The 22,774-nt window shown below is 46.4% G+C and overlaps 1 protein-coding gene across 2 annotated transcripts in view; it reads right to left on the minus strand.

The window, feature by feature from the left end:
* rnf10 (ring finger protein 10) overlaps positions 1-22,774 on the minus strand; it is a 55,227-nt gene that overhangs the window by 14,492 nt on the left and 17,961 nt on the right. For both annotated transcript variants that reach the window (XM_038791671.1, XM_038791681.1), the window contains exons 6-13: positions 12,375-12,508; positions 7,788-7,948; positions 5,379-5,519; positions 4,012-4,246; positions 3,406-3,539; positions 853-970; positions 665-766; positions 406-576 (exon numbers count right to left, since the gene is read on the minus strand). In XM_038791671.1, the coding sequence (XP_038647599.1) occupies positions 406-576; positions 665-766; positions 853-970; positions 3,406-3,539; positions 4,012-4,246; positions 5,379-5,519; positions 7,788-7,948; positions 12,375-12,508 (1,196 nt within the window). The remainder of the gene's footprint in view (positions 1-405; positions 577-664; positions 767-852; positions 971-3,405; positions 3,540-4,011; positions 4,247-5,378; positions 5,520-7,787; positions 7,949-12,374; positions 12,509-22,774) is intronic.

A 22,774-nucleotide genomic window follows, 5' to 3' on the forward strand; every position in this document is an offset into this window, starting at 1 on the left:
GTCAATTGCAATCGGTTTTTTAAAATGTTGCCCGAGAAAAGTTTACACAGGAGGAGAATTAAAGCACAACCTAAGCTGACACTACTGCAGTATGGGGCATGTGAAGCACAAGAAATAGAATAGCAATCACCATGTCTGTTTATTCAGATGAGTCTCATAACACAATAGGGTTGTGGAAGGGTTTAGATTGTGTGCATTGGCCAACATTGCACACTCCATTACCAAAAACACTGTTCATTCTTCTACTTGCTGAGAAACCTTGTTGCAAACAAAATGGTATCATGTTTCCCTGCATGGCACTGGATATAATGTAAAACTGTTTAAGGAATGCAATGAGGCACTATACAAATGCAAGCTTTAAAAAACAAATATTTTCTCCGGAATAAGAAAGTACAAGTTTTCTACCTGCCAAAGAATTGGGGCTGCTGCTAAGGGTAGTGTTGACTGCAAGACAACTTGAAGGAAGAGGGTCAGCATCTAAACTGTTCAGGGAAACAATAAATGGTGCAGGTTCTGGAGAAGAGCCACATGCTGGGAACTGTTGGAAGTTTTCCAGGGCAATGTGAACTTCTGGATCTAAATTAGAGTAATGAAACTATGTTAAAGAGCAACTCCACACAAGGTAAATTGGCATTTTTAACTGGAGTGTAAATCAAAGCCTCACATTTGCCTTGCTTTTTATTTTCTTCCATTTCAATCCGACGCTCTCTTCGACGTTCATCCCGAGCCTTTTTTAAGCGAAGACATCGCCTTCTATCCAGATCATCTGGAGGGAAAACATACGATCTCAAAATTTCCAAGCACCAATCACAGGTCACTCAATACAATATGATTCAAGTAGCAGGAACAAACCTGAAAATGCATCCAAAGTTTCCTTTGATATCAAAGGTGGCTTCAGAGCCAGCTCACAAATACCAAACTCACAGGTAAGAGGTAGATGACACACATAGCGGTGCCTGCGTCGTACATCCTATGGGAGAAGATTTAAACATCACTAAAATGAACTTAAATAGAGCAGTCTTCCACAAAATAAAGACCTAAATATTGATATACAGCAAACAAACCAATACAATGCCCCCTTATACTGATCTGACCAGCAAATACACCACAAACAAGCTCAATCCCCGATTTGAACTAAATCAGTCAATTCCTACTGCAGCAAGATATTCCTGGACTTTTTGAAGTAAGAGACTAGGGTTGCAACAGGTACATGTTAGAGCAAGAAATTTTGTTTCTAACTCAATGGGGTGTGGTGGAAAATACTAGGCAATGCCATTGTGTTACAAGTTTAACTACTCAGCCAGTAGGGGTGCCACAAATCACTTCAATATTTATTGGCTGTAGAGAGGGCTCCAACTCCCAATTGTTATACATTAACTTCTGACGGATGAAGGAGAGAAAACAGTCACCTCATCATTACTGCTCCACTAAAGGCAACAACAACTACCCTTTCTACTTCGGCCTGGATGTCAGTTATCAAATCTAAATTTATATTAAAAAATGAATACCCAATTCATTTTTCCAATTAAGGGGCAATTTAGTGTGGCCAATCCACCTATCCTGCATATCTTTTGGGTTGTGGGGGCGAAACCCACGCAAACACGGAGAATGTTCAAACTCCACCCGGACTGTGACCCAGAAACCTCGGTGGCATGAAGCAACAGGGCTAACCCACTGTGCTTCCAGTCAGTTATCATATCTGAATGGTTCAATGCCACATCATGCATTTATCCAGAATGGAAGTACAACTGTGAGTTCATGAAGTGCATTTCAACCAGAACTTTAATTACAACGATGTTCAACATTATCCAATATCCAAAAGGGAAATAAATCTAAAATTAATTGTGGTGAAAGGCTGGAATTTTATAACATACTTGGATCATACTGCTAAATAGCAAAGTAATCCAAAGGAACAGAAAGTAAACTTTAATGTGAATACATATGATCTACACAGTTTCTCAACAGGCATTTTAAAACCAATTTCTGTAGTTCAGTTAATGTTTCATCATCTACCAAGTAGCGCAAATCTCGAAGATGTTTTCAAAACTTCACTCACAGGAAGTTGGGTGTCACTGGTATGGTAAAAATGTATTGCCCATCCCTATATGACTTCAAGATGATAAGCCACCTTCTTGAACTGCTGCAGTCCATGTGGTGAAGGTACTCATGCAGTGCTGTTAGGGAAGAATTTCAGGATTGGACCCAGTGACAAAGAAAGGTAATATATTTTCAAATCAGGTCAGTGTACAGGCTTGGGAATAGAACTTGCAGGTGATGGTATTCTCAAATGCCTGTTGCTCTTGTACTTCAGGGTGATGGAGTCACATGTTTGAAGGCACTGTTGAATGCTTGGCCAGACTGTTCAGAGCCTTAATATTAAGGGTGTTGGGATAGGATGTCAATCAAGGAGCTTACTTATCCTAGGTTGGTGTTCTTGGAGCTGCATTTAAGTGGTAGTGTAGTGGTACTGAGACACAGGGTAATGCTCGGGGGACCCAAGTTTAAATTCCACCATGGCAGATATTGAAATTTAAATTCAATAAATATCTAGAATTTAAAGTCTAATGATGACCATGAAACCATTGATAATTGTTGCAAAAACCCATCTGGAGCATGGATCCTTTAGGGAAGGAAATCTGCCATCCTTACCTGGTCGGGTCGATATGTGACACCAAACCCACAGCAATGTGGTTGACTCTTAAATGCCCTCTGAATTGACCTACCAAACCAGTTCAAGGACAATTCGGGATAGGCAATAAATGCTGGCCCAGCCAACAATGGCCACATTAATGAAATGCATTTTTTAATAATCGAAAGTATTCTATCACACAGACTTCTGCCTTTCAGATGAACTTTTGACACTACCCTGAGGAACTGCAGTAATGCACTGGGGATTGAGATGGTCAATCATATATTGCACCAGAAAAATGTCAGCTTCCCCACCTACCCTTCCCCTCCCCAATTCCTACCAACCAATGTTACCATGGCTGTGTCATATGCTACCTTGACGTCAAGGGAAGCCAACTTTCACTTCAACCCTTACATTCAGTTTTCAGCACTGAAGCAGGTATCTTTGGTTTTAGTTGCTTGACTTATAGTCTTAAACCAGTGTCCACATTGAGTTCTAGTAGTCTCCAGCAACTTTTCACACGCCAAAAAAGCTACAATTTCAACAAGACTTGCCAAATTGAGGAATTATGGGACCGTTGGGTGTGTGCAGTGCTGAAATGTTTAGTTGCGCACTCATGATCAAAGCTTGGAATTAAGCAATGCAGTGGGACTGAGACGGTCATCTGACTGCCCATATTCAACTTACCCAAAAACCAACACTGGATTCCAAAAGTGACAATACTTCAGTGAAGTTCACCATGGTTATATAGAGTGTTCAAATTTAAGTTACTCTACCTCAGTCATTGAATGCCCAACAATCTCTACCACTGCCGCTGTGATCTTCTCAGGACAGTTCTCCAGGCTGCCATACTCCCTCACCAAACATCGCACATTAATTGGGCTCAGAAACATATATTGTCCATCCTCCGCTGAAAAACAGAAATTAAGTCTTGAAGAAACAATAACAAAGCCATAATATTTTATCTACATCTGAATATCTATTTTGTTTATTCATCACGTGGCAAGCATCATTGACAAAACTTTCACCATTTATAAATGGCACAAATTTAAGTGAAAGGATCCTTCACTGATATCAAACCCTTTCCAATAATTAGCAGATAGCAACCTTTCCATGACAGGTTTTACAGAAACTTGTGCTATATTTCAGTACCAGTTTCGCCCCTCATCATTTGACAGATATTATCGAAACAGTTAGATCTCAAACTAGTTAATGATTAAACATCAAGATTAATTTGATGCATTCTCCCTCCACAACCCAAAAAGGTGTATAATAGGTGAATTGGCCACGCTAAATTGCCAATTAATTGGAAAAAATAATTAGGTACTTTAATTTATCTTTTAAAAAAGATACATTTGATACTGTCCATAAGGAAGACTCACCTTGGTAGTAGTAGTAATAATTTGTTTCTGAGATTGGTCTAGTAGCCTCAGTTGAAGGTCCACTTACAACTTCTCCGCAAGCCGTTCCACCACAAGCTCCTTCCACTATTGTGCAAGTGCTGACAGATTCAGGAGCAATGACAGACTCATCCAAATCAGTGCACTGTGCAGCAATGGCCTCCTCTTGAGATTCATCGATAATTTCATCAAATGCAGATGAATAGGCCAATACATGCTATCCAGAAATATTCAGATAATGTCAGATTAGAGATTGAAACATCCTTCCAACCTTTTTTAGCACTACAGTTTAAAATCACAAAAACACGAGTTACTGCTTGCCCAATACCCAGTGCTGAGTGAACAAGTGTCCTCTAATTGGAAAATACATACCATCACCATTAGTCTCTGTCACAAATGTAGGACTGACCACAATTGTTAGCATGCCTGCTTGTAAGCTGGAAAGTCCCAGGTACACTCCAGGACTTACTAGTCACAGAAAATAATGCCTCAAAAGCAGGCTGCTCATCAGCTTGCAAAGTCCTTCCAACTAATCTCCAATGGAAGACAGTATGAAGATATGCCAAACACTCCTTCAATACAGGAGATTAGGGTGTGATCTAATCAAGTTGTTAACAGTACTTCAGTAAGAAAATAGACAGGGAATTGATCTCTGCATGCTGCAGTTCGTACCACAGTCTTATTTAAATGTAAAAGCAAGGAGGTTGATTTAATGAACGTCAAAAGTCTGAAGTTTATCCAACACCAGCCTACTCTGCCATCTCTGAAGGCAGGGAGTAATTGTAATGTTTGGGGCAGCAGTGGTTAGCACTGCTGCCTCAGCACCAGGGACCTGGGTTCAATTCTGACCTTCAGTGACTGTGGAGTGTACACCCCGTCTCTGGATAGGTTTCCTCCAGGTGCTCCAAGTTTCCTCCCACAGTCCAAAGATGTGCAGGTTGGGTGGATAGGCCATGCTAAATTGCTCCTTAGTGTCCAAAAGGTTAAGTGGGGTTACAGGGACATGGTGGAGGAATGGACCTAGGTAGGGTGCTCTTTCAGAGGGTTGGTGCAGACTTGATAGGCCAAGTGGCCTCCTTCTGCTCTGTAGGGAGTCTATTCTCAGACCCAGCCTTAGTTCATCTGCAAAGAAACTCTTCTTTCATCCTTCGCAAACTTGTCACCCAGACTTTTACCCTAACTTACATAAAATCATGCTCATAATCCCTCTACTCAGCGACTCTATAAAGCAAGATTTCAATTATCTTTATTTCAAATTCTTCCATGGCCTTCCCCCTTCCTCAGACACAGGAACCACCCATTTGGGAAAATGAGAAAAAGGGCATTTAGCCGACAATATTGGTACAAACTTGGTTTTTGCAGCATATGGTGGTATTTTTTTCATTCTCTGCAACCATGGTTGAATCAGCAATGGTCAGTTCCTCAAGTTTAAACACTGCACCAAGAACTTCCTTGTCTGGAGGACAGCCCAACAACTCTTGCTCCCGATCCTGCAATTTAAAAAATAAATAAATATAGAACAAAGAACAATAAAGCACAGGAACAAGCCCTTCGGCCCTCCAAGCCTGTACCAGTCATGATACCACCCTTGGACAAAACCCTCAGCACATCCTAGTGCTGCATCCCTCTTATACCCATCTGATCAATGCATTTGTCACGATGCCTTTTGAATGCCACTAATGTATCACCTTTCACAACCTCCCCTGGCAACACGTTTCAGGCACTCCATCCGCTATTTTAAAAAAACCTGCCTCGCACATCTTCTCTAAACTTTTCCCCACGGACCTTCAGCCTATGCTCCCTAGTGAGTCCCATGGACCTTCAACCTATACGCCCTAGTGACTGACCACTCCACCCTGGGAAAGAGTGCCTGCTCATCCACTATCCACACCATTCAATCTTGTAGACCCCTATCGGGTCGGCCCTCAACCTCAGTCATTTTAATAAAAACAGTCCAAGTCTATTCAGCCTCTCTGCATAGCTAACACCCTTCAGACCAGGCAATAGCCTGGTAAACCTCCTCTGCACCCTCTCCAAAGCCTCTACATTATTCTGGTAGTGTGGCGACCAGAATTGTGCTCAATATTCCAAGTGCAGCCATACCAAGATTCTATACAACTGTAGCATCACTCGCATCTACTGCCTTCAGAAATCTAGCACAAAGACAAGCTTCTCTCTATCAATTTTGGTTTGCCAATTACCTTTACTTTGGTGTTCAGAAACTGCACAGGCAATATTCTACCCCATCATTCAATGTAAATAACCATCATGCCGGTACATCCAAAAATGTAATCCTTGCACTGTTAGTAATTAAAGCTCTAGCTGAGGGGTACAATTAACTTCCCTCACTCCTAACTTAAAGATGCTGAAGCAAATAAAGATTGGTGATTAATTCCAGTGACCCTGTTGCAAAAATCAGAAACAGCAGGGAGTTTAACATTGATAGTACCTAGGTTACCGGTTGTTTTGACCATAAACAGCCCAGTATAGAGCAAATTAATGGCCAAATACAAAGTATCAGAGAATTACTTGTGTTGCTAAAGACCCAAGTATGATTCCTGCCTTCAGAAAAAGATTATTAAAGTGTAAAAAAATCCAGAACATTGATAAAGCTACTGTTCTGAGAATGTAAAATATTTTAAAACCATACATTTACCAACACTAGTTTATAATCTCACAACCATTTAAATTGATGGGTGGTGGGAAAGAGAACACATTAATAGCTGTGCTTCCATGAGCTCTGGCACTACTCAACCCAAAATATTTTCATTTATAACTATCTCAGAGTGAGAATTACATATTATATCCCTGGAAGAGCTCCGGCTAAACATTGGTGACAAAATACAGCAAGATATTTTTTAAATAGTCGACAAAAAAAAAAAGAGCGGCCAGAAGTCACTGGGGTGGAGCGGACTCCTCAATATGGTGACTTAGTGAGCAAACAGGCTCTCGATCCGGCACTCTCAAAGGCATTACAACTGCTGACTGTCAAGATCATCAATAAGAAATGGTTAGCACAAAATATCAATGTTCATACTACAGAGCTGCAGAATACAGGTAAACGGCGTAATAAAACGCAGGAGAGGATTAGATCTATCGAAAATGCAATTTCCTCAGTCGGGGCCTGTTTACAATCCTTGGAAAAATTCTTTGTACTTTGCTGTGGGCTTCCAGACAAAAAGGTAATTGACACCAATGAGAAGTTGCTCTACAATACCTTAACATTTGCAGTACAGAAGAATATACTTTGTTCCTAGATTAGCAAAATGCCTCCTTCTGTTCAGCACTGGCATAAAATTAATACAGATTGTATCCCAACAGAATTTCTAATCTATATACTGATTCAAATCTGATGCATTCCAAAAAGTAAGGGGCCCTTATCTCAAATATCTGACTCCCTACCATCTGCCTTACTCCTACAAGATTTTCTATAGGTTATGTAATCCCACCCACATATACCAGATGCAAGGGTGTGCGCTAGTATACCATGTTTTCATTGCTTTATCCTTTCTCTTCTGCCCCGCCATGTTACTTGTCCTCTTTACTTTTTGTAGGGTTTACTGAACCAACTGTGTTGGGTTCCTCCTGACATTGATCACACTACTGTACCAGTTGTATTGACTGTAAAAACTGAAAAAACAATAAAAATCGATTTAAAAATAAATAGTCCTGTTGCATAAAGATAACCTTCTGGGACATTCTACAAATGCATGCAAACACACCCAATGGTACAGTCTATTAAGACTAGTTTTTGGTACCTTGAGCTCCTGCATTGCAGCTTCAATGAAGCAGGATTCAGGTGTACTTTTTTCCTCTTCATACTGTCGCAACAAAGCTGCTCGCTCTTTGTCTATTACATGTTGCAAAACCTGTTCTGTTGTCGCCAGAAGCAGCTTTGAATATCTGCTGTATTCTTCATCTAATGGAAGGATTCAAATTAAATATCAAGGCTCGTGTAGGGAGAAGTCATGAAAAAAATGTCAATTCAATTAAAAATAAAATATCATTCTATTTACAGCAATACAGTTCAATGAAAAATAAATTAACCCAAGTAAACTTCAATTAGTTCACTTAAAATTACAGTTCCCAGTTTGATCATTTGGACAGGCAAAATACAAGTCCCTGCACGCACCAAATGATCAGGTTATTGGATACAGATTTATGGGCATCACCCCCCTTGATTTCAAGCATAGAAAAAGATTTGCAGCACAGGAGGCAGCCGCACACATTGTGTGCACCAGGCAAAAGATCCTTGCAGTCTAATCCCAACTTTCAGCTCTTGATCCATAGATTTGCAGGTTACAACAAAAGTGCATAATTTTTAAAAACAGAGTTTCTGCTTCTATCACCCTTTTTTTTTTGTAGAAAATATTTCATTGAAGCATTTGTAATTTTCACAGTTTAACACATTAACACAACTGTGTGGGCCATCCCATGCAGAAAACCTAAAAAAAAACAATGTCCCCTACTGCCCACGCCCTATTCCCTAATTACCTGTCCTTGTCTAACACTGCCATGCCTCCTATTTTCTTACCCCTCCCCCATCCTGCCATATCGCTGACCCACACACCTGACTTGAGGGATCAGAGTCCCTCCATCCCAGCGATATCAGTCTCCAGGCCACCAGGGAGAAGGCAAGCTCATCGGGGCCCCCCCGGCTCCCGGATCTTCCGATACCCCAAATATTGCCAGTTCTGGACTCGGAGTTACCCTCCCTTCCAGGACTTGATATAACATCTGCAAATCTCTGCCAAAATCCCCACAACTTCGACATGCCCAGAACATATGCCCATGATTAGCTGGGCTACCCCCACACAGTCAAAGAACCTGCTCACCTGGGCTACAGTCATGTGGGCCCCGTGGACCACTTTGAACTGGATCAGGTGAAGTCTGGCACAGGACGAGGATGAATTGATACTCAAGGCTTTTTCCCACTTTTCCATTTTCAGCTTCTCCTTCACCTCCCTGATCAGGGCCTCCTCCCACTCCATCAACTCCTTGTATATCTCAGAAACCCTCCCCTCTCCAACCCCAGTTTTTGACATCACCTTATCCTGTCGTCCCCTCTTGGGGAGGCGAGGAAAGCTAGAAACCTGCCTTCGTACGAAGTCCCGGACCTGAAGGTATCAAACCCATTTCCGCCCGGTAGCTCAAACTCTTCCTCTAGTGCCTTCAAGGTCAGAAAGCCCTCCTGGATAAATAAATCCCCAAATCTCTCGATCCCTGCCTGCTGCCACCTCCTGAAGCCCCCATCCAGCCTCCCCAGGACTACCCAGATTGTTACAAATTAGCTCCATGGCCTCAAATCCCCAAAGATCAACACCCCCCACGTGCTCCACGAACCCCCGCAACTCTTTTGCCATTGCTGATACTTTCCCCGGCCTAGAACTCGACCGGTTCAACCTAGGATCCAAGACAGTGTTAAAATCCCTCCCCCTCACAAACATAACCAACTGGTGCGAGTAGAGGTCTGGGAATTTTCCCAGCATCTTCTTACAAATGCAACTTCATCCCAGTTTGGGGCATATATATTTACCAACACCACTGCCATTCCCTCCAGTTTCCCCGCTAACCATAATAAATCTGCCTCCTGGGTCGGTCTCCATTTTCCGCACCTCAAACGCCACCATTTGTGAAATCAGGATTGCCATCGCCCTTGTTCTAAATCCAATCCTGAATAGAACACCTGTCCGACCCATCCCTTTTTCAGTATAAATTGATCCCCAGCTTCAAGTGTGTCTCCTGTAACATGGCCACGAACGCCTTTAACTGTCTCATGTGTGCAGGCCCTCTTGAACAGCCCATTCAGGCCATGAACATTCCACTTAACCAGTCTGTCGATCAACCATGACCTTTCCTCGGCCAGTCCTTAGCCCATACGTCTCCAGATCCGCCCCTCGGCAGCAACCGCCATCTAGTCTCCATCTCCAGCCTCCTGAAAGTCCCTAATTGTCAGCAGTCCACCCCCCCCCCCCCCCCCCCCCCCCCCCCCTCGTCGTCATTTGTCAGCTCAATCCCCCACTTCGCTCCCGTGAACCAGCTAGCCTAGCAGGTCGCACCCCTCAGGGGCTCACGATCCTGGGCACATTAGTGCCCTGTGAGCCCGGTGCACCTCCAACAGCCTGTCGAATGCCTCTGCCCCCATCATTTTCTCAAACATCTTCACAACACACTGGCATCCAATCCTTCCTTTCCCTCTGGCAGACCGACGATCCGAACGTTCTGCCTATGGGAACGATTCTCCAGGTCTTACACCTTTTCCAGCAGCTGCTTCTGCCGACCCTGTAAAATGCCAATTTGCAGAGCCATCCCAATGGACTGCTCCTCATTTAGTCACCTGCTCCTGTAGCTTTTGGACTGGCTGTCCCTGGGCCATCACGGTCACCTCCATCCAGTCGACAGCCTCCTTAAAATCGAGGCTACCACCTTGGTCAGATCCACCGCACACGCCTAACGGTGCCAGGCAAACTTCGCATCCAGGTACATAACCAACCGATCCATCGACCATTTGAGCCAGCGAGGCCGGACCTAGCTTCTCTACCATTGCAGTCACCAAGCTCAGATCCTCACATCCAACCAGCTTTTGATTCCTTCTTTTGCAGTTACTTTTATGTGCAGTTTATGAGCGTAGTTTAGAGGTCACCTTCTCCTCCTCTCACTTTTATCCACTTGTTAGCAAAAATTTCCACGAAAATCCAGTTTAAAAGCTGTTAAAAAAACCACCAAGAGCAGGAGCTGCTAAATGTGCGACCGTTCATAGCATGGTCGCCACCGGAAGACCTTCTACCACCCTCTTTTTTCTTTTTACATACACCCCGGGGACCCCTCTGTAAATACTGAGACATTCCCTGGGGACCCCTCTGTAAATACTGAGACATTACCCAGGGGCCCCCTTGTAAATACTGACACTCCCATGAGACCCTCTGTAAATACTGACACGCTCCCCGGGGTCCCTCAAAACGCATTCCTGGAAACATTCTCCTAAAACTGCTTTGTATTCCCTCCTGTGCAATCACACCCTTACAATAATGTTGCGAGTAGAATTGTGCCCCATAAGCTAGCTTGAAAATGAAATGAAAATCACTTATTGTCACAAGTAGGCTTCAAATGAAGTTACTGTGAAAAGCCCATTGTCACCACGTTCCAGCGCCTGTTCGGGGAGGCTGGAACGGGAATTGAACCTGTGCTGCTGGTCTTGTTCTGCATTACAAGCCAGCTGCCTTAGCCCACTGTGCTAAACCAGCCCCTAAATAGCTAACAAAAATTCATTCATGGGATGTGGACATCGCTGCCGAGACCAAAATTTATTGCCCATTCCGAATTGCCCCAAGGTGATAGTGAGCTGCCTTCTTGAATCGCAACAGCCCACATGGTATAGATACACCCAGAGCTGTTGGGGGAGAGAATTCTAGGAGTGACAGTGAAGGAATAGCAATACATTTCCAAGTCAGGATAGTGAGTGGCTTAGAGGGAAACCTAGTTGGTGGTGCCATGCATCTGCTTCCCTTGTCCTTCTATGTTGTAGCTGCCAGTGGTAGGGATCTGGAACAACTGCCTGAAAGGTTGCAGCAAGAATCTCCTACATTTAGATGAGCACTTGAAATGCCATAACATTCAAGGCTATGGACCTTCAAGACTATGGACCAAGTACTGGAAAATGGGATCTGTATACATGGGTGCTTAATGGCCGGCACAGACACTGTGGGCCTCATGCTGTGTTGTAAAATAATTCTATTAAGTATAAGAATAGAAGATCATTTTGCAATTCTACAGGAATGTTGCACAACATCAATGCAGACAGTGCAGCAACCAGCTCAAATCACACGAATAGAAATAACATGCAAAAGCAGGCACAACTCATTTGTCTCCCACATCACCAAATGTTCGACAAATGAGGTTCCGCCATAGGTCACAAGCACATCTAAAGTTGCAGAACTTTCAGCACAGTAACAAACCCATGGTAAAATGTTGATTAAAAGATAATTTTCTAGTCCAAACATAGGCAAACTCAAAGTTTGTCAGAACCTTTTGCTTTGAATTCCACTTTTGAACTGCAGAATAGTTCTGGCAATAGTGATTAAAACTTACATTTATTTCTGCCTCATCACCATTCAAACACTTCATATGAATTACTATGAAATGCAGTAATCTTTATGTAGGCACCGCAATACTTTAGAATGAAGGTTATTTCAACATTTAGTCAAGTGGTAGTTAGGCCTTTCTGCTTCTTCCCAACAATCAATTCTGCAAACAATCTGGACTACCTGCCCTACTGTGCAACACTTTTACAAAGAGGGTGCTGATTTAACAAACAATGAGCGAAGAGAATCATTATTTCCACTCACCTCCCAAGTAAATTGGTTCAACTTTCGTCCACATGGATTTGGGTAAAGCCATCAGGGCACCCTTCTCCCTGCGCATCAGCTGCATGGTGATAGTATCCTCCACACTGTACTGATGAGTCTCCATGGCAACAACGCTGAAAAAAACACTGATTAAATTCTCCATGATCAATGAAGGGTTCCAAACATCACATTTACAGGGATCTTACTGTGGTGTAAAATTGAACTAATTTCGAACTGCAAGGATTTAAGATGCGTGGCAGGAGACGAGGCTCACATCCACAATTTTAGCATTATAACAAAACAAAGTCAGCTCTTGGAGAGCCTCAATAATACAACTGACCAGGCCATGCATACACCTCATGGTTGACTGGGTAGCCAAACATCTGCAAGCATTGCCTTAAATCAACTGATGATGATACCAAGAACTGAAAAACAAAGGGGAATAATCACCCACAACAGAAATACTGAAACGGAGGGACTTCCGGTGGCGGCGATGATAGAGTGAGCCGCACATTCGGCGGGCTCTCACTCCGGCGGGGCTTTAGGGGCTGATTCCCCACGATAGCGGGACTGAGGAGCGGCAAAAAGGTGGCCGCAGAAGTGCAAGAGAGCAGGCTGCGGTACATGGAACTGCGGGAGTCCAGGAAGCAGAGGAAGAGAGAGAAAGGGACAGAGTCAAGGAGCAGAGGAAGCTGACCTGGAACCTAAGATGGCGGACACACGGACCTTGGATTCAGCAATCCAGCAGGCGCTGGATAACATGCTCCAGGTGATGAAGAGCAGTTTTGAGGCGCTGAAGCGGGACAACTTGGACCCACTTCAGAAGGCAGTGGATCAGCTGAATCAGAGGCTGGATCCTCAAGATATAAAAGTTAAGAAGCTGGGAGAGTCGGTGGAGGAACAGGCGGATGCGCAGACGATTGCGGCGTTAGAAATCGACAGACTGAAGGAGCGGCAAAGACGACTGCTGGACAGAGTAGAGGAGTTGGAGAATAGAGCCCGCAGGAATAATCTGAGGATCATCGGAATCCCGGAGGGGGATGAAGGAGCTGATGCCGCAGCGTTTGTAGCTGACCTGTTGATGCAGCTGATGGGGGCTGAAGCCTTTCCGCGACCGCTGGAGCTGGAGGGGGCATAGAGTGCAGGCGAGGCGGGGGCGGCCGGGAGGACCCCCCCCCCCCCCTGTCCGATGGTGATCAGGTTCCACAGGTTCGTGGACAACGAGCGGGTGCTGCGGTGGGCGAAGAGCCCCAGGAGCAGCACGTTGAACAACAGTGTTCTCCGTATATACCAGGACCTAAGCCAGGAGATGGCTTGGCGGCAAGCAGCCTTTAAACAAGTCAAGGAGGTGCTGTTCAAGAAGCACGCAAAATTTGGTCTGCTGATCCCGGCCCGTCTTTGGGTCACACATCAGGGTCAACACCACTACTTCCCAGAGCCTGAAGAAGCGATGAACTTTGCGAGGGATCAGGGGCTGGTCCCGAAAAGAGGTCCCACGGGCGCGAAATAGGACACGAGAACTATCGTATGAAGGGACGCCGAATGTGCCTGGACCGCTGTTCAACGGTTTGCTGAGTTAAAGGTGCCAAGCGGGATATTTGGGACTCTTCCCTTTGTTTTTGGTTACTGGTTTTTCCTTTGGGTTTTTTTTTGTTGTTCTCCTTCCTCTTTTTTCTGTTTTTTCCTTTTTGTATGGATTTTTACTATTTGCGGGGCTCGCTGAGTGCACTGGAGCCGGTATTGTAACTAAGGGTGGCCGGTCAGCGAGGGGGGGGGGTTAAGGATGTGGGTTGGGGGTTTTTTGTTTTACTGATGTTCATGCATTCCTGTGCCAGTGAGTTTGCTCCAGCGGGTTGGAGGGGGATGGGGCGCCGGGGAGTGGGGATGAGGACGGGGAAACACTGGGAATGAGACGGGGGGTACCGGAGTGAGGAGTCACCGGGCTAGCACATTGGCTATTCAAGCGAGTCTTTGGGGGGGGGGGGGGGGGGGGGGGGAGAGAGAGAGAGAGAGAGAGAAGAGAGAGAATACAACCAATGGGTGGCGGGGGTGGGGTTACCAGGGGTTGTTCTGCTGACATGGGAGGGATTTGAAGTGGGCAGTGGGAAGGAGGTAGAGGGTGGAGGCAGCCTAGAGGCGGACCAAGAATGGCACGACGCACAGGCCGGCCGGAGAAAGGCTATGGCTGACTGCCGTTTTTTTTGGGGGGGGCGGGGTTGTGCCCCCCAACCAGTCTGATCACCTGGAATGTCAGGGGACTGAATGGGCCGGTTAAGAGGGCACAGGTGTTCGCGCATTTGCAGGCTCAAGGGCGGACGTAATTATGTTGCAGGAGACACATCTGAACATATCTGACCAGACTGCTAAGGGCGGGCTATATGCCCCGAACTGTGACGACGTGGACTTTATTAAGAGTGCTGGGGAAGATCCCGGACCTGGACTCTCGTAGGCTAATAATTTTTTGGGGGGGGGAAAGAGAGAGAATGCATGAACATCAGTAAAACTCAGGAAGAGGGAAGACTTTAACACGGTCCCAGAACGGGTAGACTCCCAGCAATAGCAAGGGAGCTGAAAGGGTTTATGGAGCAAATGGGGGCAGTGGACCCCTGGAGAGCCAGACAGCCAACGGGAAGGGGCTACTCGTTTTACTCGCACGTCCATAAAGTATATTCTACGATAGACTTTTGTCCTAAGCAGGGACTGTATAGGGGACGTAAAGAACACGGAATATTCGGCAATCACTATCTCGGACCATGCCCCACACTGGGTAGACCTGCAGGTCGGAGGGGCGAATCACCAACGCCCACAATGGAGGCTAGACGTGGGACTGCTGTCGGAGGAGGGGATCTGTGAGAGGCTTCGGAGGTGTATCCAAAGCTACTTGCAGGTGAATGATACGGGGGAGGTCTCAGCGGCGACCCTGTGGGAGGCGCTAAAGGCAATAGCGCAGGGAGTGTTGATCTCAATTGGGGCACACAGGGCAGAGATGGACAGATTGGTTAGGGAAATGGGTCGGATAGACGAGGAACACGCGGAGTCCCCGGGGGGAGGATTTACCAGTGAGAGGCAGAGACTACAGGCGGAACTGGGGGCGCTATCCACGTGTAGGGCCATAGAACAGCTTAGGAAGGCAAGGGGGGGTGGTGTACGAGCATGGGGAAAAGGCTAGGAGATTGTTAGCGCAGCAACTCAGGAAGAGGGAGGCGGCCAGGGAAATAAGTAGAGTGATGGATGGGGAGAGGTGCTGAATGGAGGACCCGGCAGGATTGAATAAGGTATTCCGGGACTTCTATAGCAAGCTGTACACTTCGGAGCCCCCGGAAGGGGGGGGGGGGGGGGGGCAGTGGATGGGCTGGGGGCCCCGATTAGAGTGGAGGAGGTATTGGGGGGCCTAAAGGCCATGCAGTCGGGGAAAGCCCCAGGCCGGATGGATACCCAGTAGAGTTTTATAAGAAGCTCTGAGTTAGTGGGTCCGGTCTTGGTGAGGGTTTTTAATGAGGCAAGGGACAGAGGATCCTGCCACCGACAACGTCACAAGCGCCATATCACTGATATTGAAGCTGGGTAAGGACCCGGAAGCGTGCGGGTCCTACAGGCCAATCTCCCTGATCAATGTAGATGCCAAGCTCCTGGCAAATAGAATAGAGGTGATTGGGGATGACCAAACTGGGTTTGTGAAAGGCAGGCAGCTGTCAGCCAACTTGAGAAAATGACTCAATGTGATAATTATGCCCCCGACAGGCAAGGAGGTGGAGGTAGTGGTGGCGATGGATGCCGAGAAGGCCTTCGACCGGGTGGAGTGGGGCTATCTATGGGAGGTGCGCGGACGGTTTGGGTTCGGGGAGGGACTGGTGAATTGGATCAAGCTATTATATCATGCCCCAAAGGCCAGCGTCAGGACAAACAGAGAAGTGTCAGAGTATTTTAGACTATACCACAGAACCAGACAGGGCTGTCTGCTCTCCCCTCTGCTGTTTGCGCTAGCCATAGAGCCGCTGGCGATTGCGCTGAGAACCACAAAGGGATGGAAGGGGATGTTTAGGGGCAAGGTGGAACACAGGGTCTCTCTCTATGCAGACGACCTGCTCCTGTACGTGTGGGACCCATTGGCCAGGATGGGAACATTGAGGAAGTTCGGCCAGTTCTCAGGGTACAAATTAAATATGGCCAAGAGTGAAATGTTTGTGGTGCAGGCAAGGGGCCAGGAGAACAGATTGAGAGGGCTACCATTTAGGCTGGTTGAGGAAAATCTTCGGAACTTGGGGATCCAGGTGGTGCAAGACTGGGGCAGGCTGCACAAGTTAAATTTGGCCAGGGTGGTGGAACAAATGAAGGGAGTGTTTCGGAAATGGGACGCACTCCCACTGTCGCAGGCAGGGAGGGTGCAGACTGCAAAGATGACGATCCTCCCTGGATTCCTGTTCATTTTTCAGTGCCTCCCAATCTTTATCCCACAGTCCTTCTTCAAAAAAGTGTTAACAAGATGATCATGAGCTTCGTCTGGGCGGGAAAATCCCTGCGGGTAAAGGCGATGCTTGAGAGGAGCAGCAGCGAGGGAGGGCTGGCATTGCAGAGTCTAATTGACTATTACTGGGCAGCTAATATCACTATGATAAGGAAGTGGATGGTGGGTACGGGGTCTATCTGGGAGCGGGTGGAGGCGGCTTTCTGCAAGGGCTCCAGCTTGGCAGCCCTGGCCACGGCTCCTCTACCGCTGCTGCCGGCCAGGTACCCCACCAGCCCGGTAGTGGTGGCGACCCTGCGGATTTGGGGCCAGTGGAGGGGGCATGTAGGGGAGGTGGGGGCGTCAGTCTGGGCGCCAATCTGCGACAACCATCGGTTTGCCCCCGGGAGTATGGATGGGGGGTTTCAAGCATGGCGGCGGGCGGGGGTGGGGAGCGATATGTTCCTGGAAGGGAGCTTTGCGAGTTTGAGGAGCTTGGAGGAGAAATTTCGTCTGGTAAGGGGAAACAATTTCAGGTACCTACAGTTGCGGGACTTTGTCCGTAGACAGGTCCCATCCTTCCCACGCATAACATACTTGCGCAGTATGTTACGATTGAAATATTGAATGTATGTGGATGTTTGCACATTTTTGCCTTTTTTGCTTTCTTTTTGTTGATGTCTGTAATTGTTTACAATGCCGAAAAACTACCTCAATAAAATTGTTTGTTGAAAAAAAAAAGAAATACTGAAAAGGAAAAGATACTTTACAAAAAGTTGATTATCCCAGTACTGGACAACAACTTATAAATAAATAGAACACACTTCCTTTTATAAGACACCAATGTTTTGGTGAAAGCAGCAACAACCAAATTCACTGCACCATAGTTGGCTCTCCTGCACAGGGGAGGAGTAAAAGTGGGCATGCAATAGTTACAGGGGATGGGATAGGAGCTTCTGCAGCAACAAACAATAGTATGTTGCCACCATGATGCTAGGGCCAATGATATCTCAGGAGTGGCTGTAGGACATTCTGAAGGGGCCAGGTGAACAGCCAGTGGTTATGGTACACATTGGTACAAACGACATAAGTAAAAAAGGTAAGGACCTACGTAGGAAGTTGAAAAGTAGGACCTCAAGGTTGTGATCTCTGTATTACTACCAGTGCCATGTGCTAGTCAGGGCAGAAAGAGCAGGATATATCAGATGAATACATGGCTATAGAGTGTGTGACGGGGTGGGTTTCAGATTCCTGGGACATGGGGACTGGTTCTGGGGGAGGTGGCACTACAACAGATTGGACAGTTTATATCTGGGCGGAACCAGCACTGATGTCCTCGGGTGAAGTATTTGCCAGAGTGGGTGGGCAAACAAAAATGACAGGGGAATGGGAACCTATGCAAGGAGTCATAGGGGGGGAAACTGATTACAACAAAAGACAGAAGGGGAATAAAAGTGATAGGCAGAGAAGGGCCAGAATCAAACAGGGCCTCAAGTGAAAAATAGTGGGAAAGTGAAAAGTCATGTTAAACAGACAAGCCGTACAGCTTTGTCCCTATGTGCAAATGAAGTGCATTAATTAATCATGCAAATAGATGGAAACAACTATGATATGCTGCAGGGTTACCAGGGATGGGAACTGTACATCATGGGGTATTCAGTATTTAGGAAGGACAGGCAAAAAGGAACAGGCGGTGGGGTTGCATTGTTGGTTAAAGAGGAAATTAACACAATAGTGAGCAAAGATATTAGTTTAGACGATGGGAAATCTGTATGGGTAGAGCTGAGGAACCCCAAGGGGCAAAACACATGAGTGGGGGCTATATTTACTCCCAAACCTAGCGATGTTGAAATTGGCATGAAACAAGAAATGCATACAATAAAGGTACATTTGTAATTATGGGTGACATTAATCTGCATATAGATTGGGAATCAAATTAGCTACAATGCCAGAGGAGGAATTTCTGGAGTGTACACATGGTTTTCTGGGCTAATACATTGAGGAACCAATCAGAGAACAAGCCATCCTAGACTGGGTACTGTGTAATGAGAAAAATGAGAAAAGAATAATTGGGGATCTAGCTGCGCAAAGCCCCTTGGGGATGGGTGTGAAGATGGAGAGTGATGTAGTTGATGGAAACCAGGATCCTGAATCTTAATAAAGGAAACTACAATGGTATGAGGCACAAGTTGGCTATGCTGAATTGGGAAATGTTAAAGGGATGACAGTGGATAGGCAATGGCAAACATTCAAAAGGTGAACTGCAACAAATGTATTAGTTGGGAAATTGTATTGGGGAAATTGGTGGGATTGAAAGCCAATAAATCTCAAGGGACTGATAATGTCCATCCCAGAGTACTTACAGGAAGTGGCCCTAGAAATAGTGGATGCATTGGTGGTCACCTTCCAGAGAAACTCGAACAGTTCCTACAGATTGGAGGGTAGCTAATATAACACACTATGTAAGGAGGCAGAGAGAGAAAAACAGGGAACTATAGGCCAGTCAGCCTGACATCAGTGATGGGGAAAATGCTACAGCCCATTATGAAAGATTTAATGGCAGAGCACTTGGAAAACAGTGGCTCAATCGGACAGTGTCAGCATGGAATTGCAAAGGGAAATCATGCTTGACAAATCGACTGGAATTCTTAGAGGATGTAACTAGTAGAGTTGGAGAGGGAGCCAGCGAATGTGGTTTATTTGGATGTCCTTGCTATAGAGGGAGCCCAAAGGTTTACCAGACTGATTCCTGGGGTGGTGGGACTGGCATACAAGGAGAGAATAGAGTCAGTTAGGATTATATTTGCTGGCATTCAGAAGAATTAAGAGAGATCACAGAAAGAAAAGAACAGCACAGCACAGGAACAGGCCCCTCGGCCCTCCAGGCCTATGCCGATCACATGTCCTATCTAGACCACTGCCTGTGTACCCCTTTTTGAATACCAATGCAAAGTACTCATCAAGGATCTCACCTACTTCCTTAAGTGGACCAACTCTCTCTCCAGCTAGCCTCTTGTTGCTAATATACATATAAAATGCCTTGGGATTCTCCTTAATCCTGTCTGCCAAGAACATTTCATGACCCCTTTTTGCCATCCTAACTCCCTGCTTGAGTGAGCTCTTTTCTACTTTTTTTAAATTGTCTAGACCTCATGTATGCATTCTTTTTCTATTTGACTAGACTGTCAATTTCCCTGGACATCCACGGTTCCGGAATCCTGCCTTTCCTTTTCATCAGCACATGCCTGTCCTGCACTCCCATCAACTACTCGAGACTCCCGGAGTCTTCCGGTGACGGCAGGCGGGAGGCACAATGGAAATGAAATGAGTGAAATGAAAATTGCTTATTGTCACGAGTTGGCTTCAATGAAGTTACTGTGAAAATCCCCTAGTCGCCACATTCCGGCGCCTGTCCGGGGAGGCTGGTACGGGAATCGAACCGTGCTGCTGGCCTGCTTGGTCTGCTTTAAAAGCCAGCGATTTAGCTGAGTGAGCTAAACCAGCCCCTGGGAGGGGAACGGGAGGGCCCCCGTTCAGGAACGGTATTTTTGGGGATTTAAGACCGGTCCCAGGGTCCACAGAGGCTGCAAAAGCAGGGAGAAGGCACAGAGGAGGCACAGTAAAGGAAAATGTAGAGGGTGAGCAAAAAAACAGCAGTAAAAAAAACAGCAGTAAAAAAAACAGCTGAAGGTCCGTCGGGGGGTGGAAAGGTCACCGCGGGGTCACCAAGGAAAATGGAGGCTGGAGCCCCAGGGGAGGCTGCATTGCTTACGGCTGAAGAAATAACTAAGGTGATGGCTGCGGAATTCGAAAGGCCATTTACAAAATACATGGAGACAATGAGAAAGGAGATGAAGGAGGTTGCGAGTGTGCTGGTAGGGGAGGCGATTTCCCCAGTGACGACGGCGGCGACGAGCGCAGTGGCAGAGGTGCGGGAGCAAGGGGAAGCGCTGAACGAAGTGGAGGAGACATTATTGCAGCATGGTGATCAACTTACCTCGACGGGGAAGGAGATGCGGAAGGTGACAGAGAATAACAAGGATCTGCGAGGAAAAATGGAAGACCTGGAAAACAGATCCAGGTGACAGAATTTGAGGATTGTGGGGTTGCCCAAAGGAATTGAAGGGCCAAGGCCGACTGAGTATTTTGCCACTATGCTGGCGAAAGCATTGGGGTAGGGGGAGGATCCTTCCCGAAATGAACTCGATCGGGCTCATCGGTCATGGTGGCCTGTACCAAACGCAAGTGAGCTGCCAAGGGTAGTGACTCCGTGCTCCCATAGGTACAGTGTGAAGGAGAAGGTCCTGTGCTGGGACAAGCAGAAGCGGGTGGTGCAGTGGGCTGGAGCTGGTGTACGTGTATACCAGGACTTTACAGTGGAGCTGGCGAGGTGCCTTCAACCAGGTGAAGAGGGCACTGTACATTTGCACGGTGCAGTGCGACATTGTATATCCAGCAAAGCTGAGGGTGACTTACAAGCTCAAGGACTTTTATTTTGGAACAGCGGAAGTGTTTGCCAAGGCAGAAGGGCTGTGGCAGAACTGAGAAATTGAGAAATGGCCATGTGCCGATGTAACCTCATGACTATTTTCTTCTTTTTTGTTTCACTGCGTGCGGGTGTATGGGCTAAAGGAGCCAATGGTGTATATATTTGGACAAGGAAAGTGATGGGACTTCCACTCGAAATGAGGACTCTTTTGGGTGTAGGTGGATATGCAGGGTGTGTGCGCTAAAAGGGTATTTCTGGGCTTTCCGAGGGCCAGGCAAAGGGGAAAGGGACCCGGGTGGGGGGCTCCGCGCTGGCCGGTTTAAACCGGCCAGTGAACAGGAGTGAGGTGGGGGGAGGGGCTGCAGCCATTGGAGCCTGGCAGAACAGGGTCCGAGGAGTGTAGCCGGGGTGGATAGTTGGCGGGAAGGAACTGAGGTTTTGGGGGGGGGGGGGGGGCTCTTTCCAAGAGCCGGTGCAGACTCGATGGGCCGAATGGCCTCCTTCTGCACTGTAAATTCTATGAATTGTGTTTACTGTCCACCACATGTTTCTCCCACTGCAACTTTGATGACCTGGCCAGGTCAATTCCCTAGTAGTAGGTCCAGTATAACCCCCTCTAGTCAGTCTATCCATATGTTGTTCCAAAAAACCTTCCTAGACGCACTTAAATTCCTCACCATCTAGACACCTAGCCCTAAAGGATTTCCAGTCATTGAGGAAATTTAAAGTCTCCCATCTATCCAGAATCTGTCTTCCCTGGAAGACACCCCAACGATCCAAAAAACTGAAGCCCTCCCTCCTGCACCAGTTCTTTAGCTACATGTTCAGCTATACTATCCCAAGTTCCTCGCCTCACTAGCATGTGGCAAGGAGAGTAATCCTGAAATTACCACCCTGGAGATCCTGCTTTTTGTTCTTCTACCAACTCCCTAAATTGCCGTCGCAAGACCTTGCTACTTTTTCTACCTATATCATTTGTGCCAATGTGCACAATAACCTGTCTGATTTCCCTCTCCCTCATTTTAGGATGCTTTGTCCCGCTCAGAAACTTCTAATAGGAGTTAACAGGGGAGATGCAAGGATGTTCCCGATGGTGGGAGACTCCAGGAATTGAAGCTAGGACCCTGGAGCTGTGAAGCAATAGTGCTAACCACTGTGGTACCATGCTGCCCACAGAAAACTGGCTCCTTCTTTGGCACAAAACAATGCTTTCAAAGCTGCCAATGCAGATAATCCTTCAGTCCCACACGATCTGAATACACCTTCCATCACAAGCAGAAAAAACTCCACCAGGGCACCGAATTAAAGGGCAGCAATACATCTGGTAAAATTCTACTTACTGAAATGGTGTCTATACTAATTTTGCAGTATAGCCACACAAAACTGAGACTACATTCAGAAATTTCTTGTGAACGCTCAACAGTTAATGCTGTACCTACAGAGTCCTTGGGACAGATATGACAATAA

Source organism: Scyliorhinus canicula, chromosome 1, assembly GCF_902713615.1.
Source record: "Scyliorhinus canicula chromosome 1, sScyCan1.1, whole genome shotgun sequence".
In the NCBI taxonomy this organism is placed as follows: Eukaryota; Metazoa; Chordata; class Chondrichthyes; order Carcharhiniformes; family Scyliorhinidae; genus Scyliorhinus; species Scyliorhinus canicula.